At 37.2% G+C, this 12,516-nt stretch overlaps 1 protein-coding gene across 1 annotated transcript in view; it reads right to left on the reverse strand.

Moving 5' to 3' along the window:
• Positions 1–12,516, reverse strand: part of LOC136687180 (prolactin receptor-like) — a 56,924-nt gene that overhangs the window by 22,782 nt on the left and 21,626 nt on the right. The window contains exon 2 of the mRNA XM_066661465.1: positions 5,955–6,069. Coding sequence (XP_066517562.1) covers positions 5,955–6,042 — 88 coding nt within the window. The 5' untranslated portion in view covers positions 6,043–6,069. The remainder of the gene's footprint in view (positions 1–5,954; positions 6,070–12,516) is intronic.

The following is a 12,516-nucleotide window of genomic DNA, read 5'->3' on the forward strand; positions in this document are numbered from 1 at the left end:
TCTCTTCACAGTGGTCATGAGGTAGGCATCTCCCCTCATCAATGTTTCATTGAATTAAGTTCACATCTCCGGAAGGCACAACTGTGAAGTCCCTGACCCACCTCACTCCAAGCTAGCTTTACAGCCCTCTTAACAGTGGCCTCCCTGGTGACTAAGGTTTTACCAAGCCCCACTGGCACCGTTAATGCGGGCCTAGTGCCATGATGTGATGTGTGATACTTCCCCAACAAATATAATAACATCACAACAACCCCACTCTTTTACATTTACAGTGCATTTCCACAACTAGCCTGTGCTTTCCTTATCCACTAAAAAAACCCAGTGGATTCTCATATATATGTTGTGTTCCAACGCCAAGGCTTCAGACAGTGTAGAATATATGTATTTATCTGCATCAAAGGCTGTTCTAATCAGAAGCATCCTTCAAAAACTGCCCAGAAATGCAGACCAAACTGAATTTTGAGGATGTGACATGTCCTCAATTTCCATAAAGAAATTATCTACAAATCCAAAAATTGGGCTTGTGATGATATCCTGCTATATCCTTAACTCTGCAAAAAAGACTGGATTGGCAACTGTTTAAAGGAACACTGGGTAAGATTTGTTATTTTTATTCCTGAGCACTCCCTAGAGTTGCAGAGTCCAATTCACTTTTACAGCACTGTCCTGACATCAAAGGGGAGAGAGAGAGAGAGAGAGAGAGAGTGCAGGGTGGTAGTTTCACACCTTCCACCAGAAGTTACCTAGTGCAGTTTCTGCTGTGTTAAACCTGGTGTAGCAACACCAGAAGCTCTATTCACCCTATTACAGGTCACTGAAGCATCACAATGGTTTTGAAACTATAATTTTAAAGTAAAAACACTGTGCAGTGGCCCTGCAATAAACTATGCTATGTCATGAGTGCCATTACTGCAGCTGTTAGAATTGTCATAAGGCAATGGAAGAGTATAAATGCACACATGACATAAAAACATTAATTAATGAGTGAAATAGTAGAAATTGATTGAATGTAAGCAAAACACACTGATGATGAGGAAAAGATTCATTTTTATTTGAACCACTCATTTAATAGAGTTTGTATACATTACTCATTTGCATACTTATTGTGTCATCATATTTTGATGCAGAGACACATCACACATATAGCAGTTTAGAATGTAATTGACAGTGCGTAGGTGTAACGGAACACAGCAAAAAATTATCTTTATGTTGATTTATGTGCATTGTCCCTAACAGCTCAGTTAAAGGTGTTGTCCAAGACACTTTTTATGTTTTCTTACCCTTGCTAGTTCTCTGGTCTGTTTGCACTCCACTGTTAGTATGCAGCCCTGGTTCAGTAAATGGGGAACAATCTATCTGTTTTTGTCCAAAATGGCTCAGACTTTATTTCTGTGCATTGCTGGCTGAGCAAAGACTGAGAAACAAAATCTGGATGTTGGAGAGACCTCCAAATATTGAAAAGCATGAAAATAAAATGAGGACGTTGTTCTACTCCTTCTCCATTGGTGGATAACATTGACCAATTTTTGCTGTTTCAAATGTATTTCTTAACATGACGTGAAACTCCAGATGCTAAATTTCCATGAAAGTAAATGCATACAGAAAGTGATACAAAACTAAACAGCTCGAGTTACAAGAGTGTAATTAAAACAGTGAATAAAAATGTATTTTCTGAATGAAAACAAACACAAGGGGGGGAGTCTGTTTTGTTGTGAGAAGAGTAGTTCTCCAGAATAATATATGTTGCCTTTAACAAATTAAAGTAAAATAAATGAATAAAAGTAGATTTATAAATTGTCACATTTCTTCCCGTTTTAGACTGAAAAGTATGTCAAGTTCAAAGCAGTGCCCTGTTGGAATAAGATCTAGTGAAAGATTTTTCCAGTTTTCCCAGGATTCTCAAATAAGACTTGGCCTTGAGCCAAACAACTAAGACTGTACCCAATCACATAATGCAGAGAATGGCATCATGGGAGATGCAGCAGCACTCATTAGTAGGATGGAGGATGTTGACACGTTAAGTTAGGTAACAGAAAACAAAAGGCCTGATTCATTCTGAGTCTTAAATAACCAGGACTAGGTTTTATTTCTCATATTACACAAGAATCTTTTCCATATTATGCTTTGTGCCACGCTGTGTTCTGATGGAGCTTGGAGGAGAGCCTGTGTGTAACAGCTGTGTGTGTGGCTATCATTAGATACAGGTCACCTTAAGCCGCTTTAGAGCATTCTCTAAAGCCTCACTGCTGCCTATCAAATGAGCAACATCTTGACGCTATGACGGAGGCACCTTTTTGCTGCAGCCTTTACTCGGCTCTGTATTCTGTGTCATGTCTAGGTTAGAACAGCACATGCTCTTCTGTCTCTCCTGTGTTTTGTAATGCATAATTCAGGACAGATGGTAAGTGTAAACATGACTTATTTACAGACAGCTTGGAAGAATGCAGGACGTCCAAAGCCGCTGAGAGTTTCCTCGTGACTAGCAGTGTTTTGGTACAATATTATACTCTAACTAAGTCACTGAAAAGACAAGAATTTCACAGCAATTTTTCAGGTTTCAAATAATGATAAATACTGTGCACACTCAGAGATTCCCTATATGTATACTACAGTCAAGAGCTAACAAGCACATTATTTTTGAGATGAGTTATATAGCTGATGTATTTGCACAAGGTAAAACATAAGCTTCTAAATGTGGATTGTAAACAATACAGAAAAATGGGACTCCAAAGGGGAGAAAATCAATATCCTGCTTCAGATCTGCAAAAAATAAAAAACAATATAATAATAACCTACAGGTGTTTCTGTCCATCCTACCACTATAAGAAGACAACATAATGTTAAGGGTCTGAAACGATGTGCAGTTGTGTAGAAGCTGCTACGGAGGGAAGAGGGCAGACACACACACACAAAAAAAAAAAAAAAAAGAAAAAAAAAATCAAAGAAAGAAGCTCCTCGTGTTTGCAAAACAAATGACTGGACCCTGAGCTGAGTCCCCAGGGATAGTGACAGAAAAGTAGCTATAAAAAAAGACTTTGGTGGATACCTTGTTTGAGTTATATCGTGGTTTGCTGAGTTAATTTTTATGAGTTTTAAATTGTTTTATTGTAACATATAATTGTAATGCAAAATGCAATCATATTTTAATTATATTTGGTAAGTGTCGCATAGTATTAAAAATGACAATTTTAATATTTTTTCAACAACAAAAAAAACCTACAAAATCCATAGTTTGAAAATGGCAAGCTTGAATAACTTATTCATCACTGCATTCAAGTTCCATCAAGGAAAATGCATCAATTTGTTCTGTTCTTGGGGAAAATATTGTATCCAAAAGTATATGTGAGTTTTGCTTTAGACAATTTAAAGATGGTGATTTCAATGTCAGTGAATGTTGTGTATTAATACTTAATTTTTTAGGTTATTGTTTGTTGAATAAAGTTACAGTTGTCATTTTTAATGCTACGCAACAGTAAACATAACATGATAAAAGAGTGGGTGTTTCAATTTTGTATAACAATTAAACATTACACAAAAACATGTTAAAATGTGTTTGTGGACCTATTGTTTTCTTTTTCCTGACTATGTAAACAAAGAATTTTTACTTAATGGCTATTTTGTTTGTAAATTAAATGAAGAGTATCTTTTACAAAACATCTGCTGGAAAATTATGACTTATTTATGTCAAATGAAAAACTGCTTGCTGCTTTATCAGATTTCAGATTTAGGAGTTGTTACAGTCCTAAAAAGGTTGAGAAGGGGGTTAACATACCATCAACATGCCATTGAAAGTAGACAAAACCTCCTGGTCAAAGGGAAAAGACCAAATGAATTAGTCCATTGGTTGTCTTAAAATAGATCACGCTGTCAGTTTGGGTCAATAAATCAAGCTGTTAGAAAGACTCAACCAAATTTTACAATTATGCTTCAGACATTGATTTAAATGCTGCTTGGACTCAAAATAGCAGCATAATCATCAGCTGCTTAGCTAAATAGTGAGAGGCTGTTTAAAAGTAGGAGTGAAAGGAGTGTCCAGTGGACGATACATTTAAACACTGCTGTTTTTGTATTCAATAATACGCAATATAAGGTAGCTTATGATTGACTACAATCAAACAGTGTCATACATACCTAAAATGTGGTTAGGGGTCAACATATGAGAGAGAAAAAAAACATATAGTCTAGATTACATATTTTGCACTCTACATTAACACAAAGATGTATATGGAAACTTAAATGCAACACTTATAATAAAAAAACCCTGTGGTTATTTAGCTTTTGCTATAGCAATCCAGTCTGTTTGCTTGCTTGAAACTGGTCTAATGTGTTTTTACGAAGCCCCAGTGACAGTAAATCCTTAAAAAAAAACAGCATTTGGAGGTTTTTAGACAATGAGCTCCAAATTTTGAAAAGCATAAACTGAGATTAGGGTATTGCTCTATTCCTGCTTCAAAGGTGGGTATTTTTTATTTATTTTTGCTGAAGATGGAACTGATTCTGAATTTGTGATACCGTTAACTGCATGAAAGTAAACACAAAATAAAGTGCTACAAAACTAAACATACTAATTTCTGTGGTAATTCAAACGGTAAATAAAAACTTAAAGACATGTTAAATTTCAGGTCCTCAATACCATTCCACTTAAAAATACATGCAGCTTCTGAACGTAAACACCACAATCATAGATGTTGCTTTTAAGAAAATAATCACATACTTCAAACTAATATAACATTTTCAATAAGATACACTAGGAGGGGCCTCATAGCCTCGTTCAGCTCAGCTGCAAACACATCAAACAAAACAGAGGATGGTTGATTGAAAAATTGAGAATGTCCACATTTTTCTGTTTGTCAGTCATCTGAGCCTTGACAAAAAAAAGCATGAGCTGTGCTTAATTAGCAAAAACGTTATAAAGCTAATGGTGGTGCTACAAGTAGCTTTGCACACAGCTTCAGGAGTCTGGGGTTGCTGGTTCAATTCCTACTTTGAAGTCTGTGAGCAGTTTGGTGTGTTTTCTCCCCCTGTCTGCATGGGTTTCCTTACATTTCATTTCATGTTTTTAGGGTGAGGTTATACAGAATGAAATGTCTGTGTTAGCAATTGTAGCACCTTAAAAGTGACTTGTTACACTCCTTTTGCCCAAATTGACACATTCCTCAAATGTCTTAATAAAAGATTGTGACATATTTTGGTCAAAATACCAATTCTAAAATAATTTCAATGGAATTAAATCAGTGAATAAAACTTTACAGACAAGTAAAACTTAAACCATGAACAAGCTACAGTTGTTTTTCTCAACCATACCATTCCATTTTAAAATATGTGGAGCTTCTGAATGAACACAAATGAGATGGAGTTTGTTTTGCTGTAAGAACAGTACCTCTCCAGAATCATCTACATTGCCTTTAAAATGCAGCACAGAAATAGAACAACTCCTTTTATCTAATGATTTCTGAATTTGGAAGTGCACACACAAAAAATACGGACAGTTGTTTTATTTCAGTTTGTGGGTTGTTTGAAGCTCTAGATCCAGATTTTTCTTTTCTTAATATGTCCCTTTAAGTTTGACGACTTTAAAAAATACAAGAGGTGTCTAAAAACCTTTTGAAATATTGTAAATTTTAGTCATTTAAACATAGGGTTTTTGTTCTATCATTAATTAATTGCATCAGGAAAATGTATAATATGCTGTTGCCCTACTGAATGTTACGTGGTCAATCTATGAGAAGTAAAACGACACTTCTGACACAGCTTTATCTATTTCTTGACTGACAACCAAGCCCAGTTATCTTAAAAATTTCCATTAACCATTATCTGGATTGACCCTGGTCCAGCAGCTAAGTGCCTAGCCCATCCGCTCCAATACATTTTCACCATGTAAAGGCCGGTGAAGCGTGAGGGTGGTCCGCTCAGCTGTCCTAGCTGCAGTGTGACCTTGTGGGGGACTGACTCACCTCCCCTGTGGGCTGCAGAGTGTGAGGTCTCCTGAGGAACTCCAGAGATGGTCATCCAGCAAAGCATCACAAGCAGGAGCAACAGCATCGCTCCTCAATCATCCGTCCAGCAGCTCTGGAAAACCAAAGCAATTTTATGTTAAAGGAGCAATGAGTAATTTTCTCCAAGAAATCTTACTGTTGTTGTGAAGCAGTACATCTACTGACAACTAGTCACCCATATGTTTCAAAGAACATATTCCAAACATATTTAAAAATGGCCACCTTTGTGTGGGGACTCTCTAGAGTCATAATCTGGTTCATTGAGGGAATATAAAGCAACTGAATTCCTCGTCTCATGTGAGTTGCACTGTGTAAAAAATAATGTGATTTTCCCGTTAAAGAGCATTTATTGTACCATGTAAAGAACATGATCTCATAAAGGGCTATTATTTTGTTAATTACAAATTAAAATGTATTCGGAGCACGAATTAGAAACACATCATATATACAGGGCATAAATAAGAAGATATTTATGACAGGAACAATAAGAAGATAATATCCTTTGTTATGTTTAATCCTGCGTTATGTACGTTACGCCACTGTACAAAGATTTTATTCCAAGTAATTTTGGAACATTTCTAGTAGTTAATTCATTATGAATGTTTCACACAATTTGAATAAACAGCTGTTGTGTTCAAATGATAGGTAGTAAACTAAAAAATGGAGATATTTCTTTTTCTTTGGAGAGCAACAGTAATAAAATGTAATTGATTTGCATTCCACTATTGCAACTTGTAATAAGACAGCACTCTACTTCTTCAGAAAACATTGCAGAACATGGACAGTTAGACCGTGTAATAGGGTACTTTATCAGAAATTCCCTTGCTCCACTGCCTTAAACCACATTGGTTAGCATGGCTAACTGCTAATGACTAAATAGGGGTGTGGAGATATAAGAGGGACATAGATGAGTAAATAGAGAGAGAGAGAGAGAAGAAGAAGAAGAAGAAGAAGAAGAAGAAGAAGAAGAAGAAGAAGAAATAAAAAGGGCACTGTTCTAAAGTGACGCACAATTTGAGGCAGTCATGGGACAGATCATTGGACACATTCGTCAGTCCCCTCAGATCACAGGACAAGTTCATCAGTCCCCTCTAGGTACAGCTTTTAAAAAAACACACACACACACACACACACACACACACGCACGCACGCACGCACACACACGCACACACAAAACGGAATTATTTAAAACTAACGAAAGTTAAAACAATTCAAATAGTAAATTATATTTTCATAAGCATTTCTTAGCTTTTCACTCAACATATACACAGCAAATTCTCCAGTGTTAAATCAAGACTATTAGTATTAACACAGACAGAGTAAAATTATTATGCTAACAGTGTTAATTTAACACTAATAGTTTTGATTTAACACTGGTGAATTTGCTGTGTACGTGCTAACATTTCAGAACTGTGAGAAGTGTAAACTGCAGTATAGATCCTCTCTTTGGCCAGAGATCAGTTTAATACACTGACAGAAAACCTACTGCAACCACCTACAAGCTAGAAGAATTTACATAACATAGCCAAATGTCTGAAGACACACACATTCAAAAATATTGATAGGTGCGAGTGAATGTATGAGAGTGTGGACTGTCACCATATACGTGGTGTTTTACTGCCTTGTGCCCAGTGATTCTGGGGTAGGCTCCAGATCCACTGCAACCCTGAAATGGACAAGCGATTACAAACAATGAATGAATAAATGAATTATGTACGAGTGTTGTACAGGTATTCACAAATTTTGTCCATAAAGTGTATTTGCCCTTCTACAGTAATAATGAAGTTCTACAGTAATAATGGTGTTCAGTGACCCTGACACTGCAGAGTAATGTAAATTAAAAGCTCTGGGGTTTAATGCCCAAGTATATCTGCTTTGAATAGACAAGTTTATATAAGACTGACCTGACCTGGTAATGAACAGATTCTATTCAGCATGGCCTCACAACCACATGTGAATAATTAATCAAATCACAGCAGTAACAGAATCAGCCTGGATTTGCAAAGAAGTCTAAGAACTGCTGTGTGCAATAGGCAGCAAGAAAGAACAAGGACAGACGAAGCAATACGTTGAGTTTCCAAAAAACTATACAAAGATACCAAAATAATATTTTAATTTGATAAAAAAGTAGTTTTAGATATGTACTTTATTGAAGTCCAATACATATAACAATAATAAAACAGGCATTCACCTTTTGTGTGAATTCTTCTAGTTAAAAAAAATATTATAGTCAACTTTTAAACTTGTTAAATGCATTCACTAATGTGATCACTTTTTTAGATTTAGACAATGTGGAAAGTGGTACACTCTGTTGTGCTTTGTGATGAGGTGATGTTTATGGCTTGCAAAAATGTATGTTTCATTGAACTAAGCCAGCTATAAAATTTAAAAACATTAATAAAATTATTTCAAATGCCTTTGCTGACAAAACATCTATTTAGGCCCAATTTTTTGTGGTTGTGGTGACAAATTTTACTACATACATTACTGAACTAATAAAATGATCAACTCAACATTGACCCTTAACAAAGACAAATGCTAATTTTAAAAGGGAAAGTCAAAAATTGTGGGGAAACGCAGTTGCCTCTGGTTGTTTACATTCAGAAGATCTGTGTCTTTTAAGGGGGAACAGTGTGTTTGACGAAACAAAAATCGACCGTTGTATGTAGCTGGTGTTAAACTTGTCTGTAAGTGTTTATTCACTGTTTGAATTACCACAGAAACTCATTCGTACCTAGTTTAGTTTAGTAGCACTTTCGGTAAAGCAGTTAACTGTCTCCTGAATTTGGAGACATTTCCATGTTAAGTAATCCGAAACAGCAAACAGAAGTCAGTATGACCCACCAATGGAACAGGAACATAGTAATGTCCTTGTCTTGGTTCATATTTTTCTACGTTTTAAATCCAGATGCTTCTGCCATGAGCAGAGAGAGAGAGAGAGAGAGAGAGAGAGAGAGAGAGAGAGAGAGAGAGAGAGAGAGAGAGAGAGAGAGAGAGAGAGAGAGAGAGAGAGCCATTGATACGAAATAGTTTGTTTCTTTACAGACACTGGAGCTTTGTACACACAGTAGACCAGTTTCAATCTGTTTTTTGATTTCAGTTGTGAACATTGCCTTCAAGTATTCATTCAGGCCAATCCTCAAGCAACCTTCCTCAAGCAAATCTTCCTTACTAATCTTACATTTACTTCAATGGCACAATCAAAGTAGATTTTCATTCCAGGAAAAAAAAGCAAAAACTAGGTTTGAATGTGTAGCAGGAGCTCTTAGCCTTGTAAATCAACATTCCTGCTCTGTGTGTATGAGAGTGTTCAAGGGACAAAAAATTACAATTTCATGTGTGTTGAGTATAGCTAGCACAGCCGTGATGCCTTTTAGACAAACAAATCCTTGTTATTTTAGCATTAGTAAACTGGTCTCTGCAATGCTAATGCTTTAGTGGGACAAGCACCAAACTTTTGCTCAGTTACAGTGGCTATAGGCTACATTTCAGCCACAGTCTAGTGGCGCGCACACACACACACACACACACACACACACAAAGCCTGCACACAGCACCCAACACTGGCCTCCAAGTGGAAATAAGATTTTTAAATTAACCAATTCTTAAAAAAACATTTGCTAGCACTGAGTTGGACCATGTTTAAAAGCTTTGTGAGAAAACTATTATGTTATAAATGGCAGTTCAAGAGCATGAGTAAAGGTGAGGTATCATTTATCATTTAAGAATATTTGAGAACATTTTCAAACATGTCTATTAATATTTAAACAGTATTAAAAAGGCTTGAGCACTAGGATTTTTCTAATGTGTTTATTAAGATAATAATGAAATTATACTAAGCTAAATTTAGTGCTACTGTGTGGTCAGTACTTCATTTAAATCATGTTTAGGTCACGGTGTACTGCACATATGGACGGTACCGTAAGCTTATCTTATGTGCTTTGAGTGGTGAGCAGTCAGTGCCTTGTGAGACATTGGTTTTCCTTTGTGCCGAGAGGATTAAGAGCTTAAAAAGAACAGTAAGAACGACAAGAGATTTAGCCTTCATAACGCCCCACTCTGCTATTGTCATTAGATTGTGCTGATGGATGATGGATAATCTTCTCCTCGTCTATTAGTTTTGAGTTATACAGAAACTTTCTAATCCTAACTGAACATTGAAGTTGAGAACCCGCTAACTCCCAGCTGCTCTCACTTTACAGGATCATTCTACCCCCCTGCAGTTCTGGATTTGTTCTGCTGTTCACATTCAGCCATTTCTCACTCTGCAGTTCTACATCCTTACCGCCCAAGATTATGGGCGAGCTATTCCCTCTTAATCCTTGTCACGAAGCTATAGACCAAGATGCAGTATATTGTCGGCTTCCCACAGACAACACCAAAGAGATGTGCTCACAAGACTGAGGCTTCTGACCACTTAAAAAACAGATAGTCCAGGTGGATGTTTTTAGGATTAGCGCTCTTCTGGTAGTTGGTCTCAGCAATGCTAATAAGAGCGTTAGCCTGCTTTACCCAACATTTACTCGGTTACCATGGCTATATTCTTTTGCTGCAGTCCATTGGCATGATTTTTTAACTGATGTAAATGTAATGTAATACAACTATATAGCAGAGGCGATTGCTCTAAGACTGCAAGGGAAGCTCAGCTTCTCCTAAAATGTCAAAAAATAAGTGATCAAATTTATACTGTTGTGTGTACATGTCACTGAATAAATATGCACTACAACGCAATCAACTTTTGTTCAGAATCAGCTTCTTATCACTGGTAAATACAGTGATTTAAACAGTGTTCAAACAGAGTTCAATAGCGAAGCAGCAAAACGAGACGAGTCATTGGATAAATGCTGGGCTTTGTCCCGCCCGTCGGATGCTCAGCGTCTCTGGGGGTCTATGGGGCAGTGGGCTGGCCTCGGCTGGCCCAGACGCTCAGCTTCTGCATGATGATTGGATGATCTGTCTGAGGCTGAATCCCTTTTTCATTGACAGCGAAATGAGCGAATCAGCAATCCTTTGGTGTAAAGATCCGTGAGAGCATTACATTTTCATTCTGTTCTGAGTTTTTTTGTAGCTGCTTGTGTTTGGAGACTGACTTCTATCACTCTTCCTGACTTCTATCGCAGTTTCTGTCCAGCGGGTGCTGCTGAGCCCCTCCACCGTAACAAAGCACTCACAGGCGGACACACTTCACATGGGCCAAGGCTGTTTAAGCAGCCTTGCTCTGCTGGCCATTGAGAGGACACTAGTCAAGTCCCTGGAAAAGACGCCTTGTTGGTACGACAGGGTCACAGATCATTTTCTTGAAAAGGAACAGAGGGTAAAATTTATGTATAAATAAACCGACACATTTTATGATGTAGGCCGAAATTGAGCTTCCCCTCCTTGAAAGACCAGCATCCACCACTGCAATATAGGAACCTTAATTTTTAAAAAATGTTGATACCATTCAGTGGTTTGGGTTTACAAATCCATTCACAAATAAAGTGTTTATCATTTTCTATGTCCCTCTAAATGTTGTTCAGTTATTCTGTCTACTGGCTGTCAAAGAGCTAGTATGCTAGCTCAAACTTGGGCAGGAGTTCTGGACTACTTCTGTTTAATCTAAAGTCTGGAACCCCAGATTTCACATTCAAATAATCTGGGTAAAACCTGGTGGTGATGGGGTGCAAAGCATTTGTAAATAGGATCTGATGTTAGAGATAGGAAATGTATAGGACATTCGAATAAAAATAGAGGCCTCAAGCATGGTCCTCCTCTTCTTAAAATTTTCATCCATTTTTAACAGTTCACTTTAGAGCAAGTTTCCAGTTCTCAAAGCAGCCATTTTTCTTATAAGCTGTGTGCGGAGAGCACAGACAGGCACAAATAGAGTTGTGATAGAACGGCATATATCAGAATTCACTTATTAAAGTGGGGGTGTCAGATTAAACTACTAAACGGACCATCTTAAATATCTCAGCCAATCCATGGACCAGACCTACATAAGTTACAGACATTAAATTAGATTTTAAATAACATTTTGATATCTACCAAAACTGCTCTTTTTTGTTAGTTTTAACTGAAACGACAGCAACAAAATCTCATTGATTCCTTGGAAAATCTGTGACATACTGAAACCCTTGGGATAGAAATAAAATGTCAGTCAGACGAGTCCTTTGAGATAAATTGTTCATCTTCATCACAGAGAACAGAGAGTTATGTGCTACCAAACATGGCTCGCACACAGGTGGAGCTCTAGCAATATTTCTGGAATAAAAGGAGGGAAAAAACCTGCTTCTATCAAATCAGTCTTGACCTTAACAACTCTATCAGCTCCAATTACATTTTCACTCAAAACCAATCCTCTTAAAACTGTGCTCCATGCTCAGCATTGCAGAAACTGCACTATGTAACTTTTGGAGGAGGATAAGAAACCACTGCCCTTTACAGTTCCCCTTTGATGTCAGGACAGTTCTGTAAAGGTGACTTACACTCTACAACTGTAGGTGGAGTCCAGGAGCAAAAACACCAAATTGTACCTACA

This window comes from Hoplias malabaricus, chromosome 2 (genome assembly GCF_029633855.1).
Source record: "Hoplias malabaricus isolate fHopMal1 chromosome 2, fHopMal1.hap1, whole genome shotgun sequence".
NCBI classification, from domain to species: Eukaryota; Metazoa; Chordata; class Actinopteri; order Characiformes; family Erythrinidae; genus Hoplias; species Hoplias malabaricus.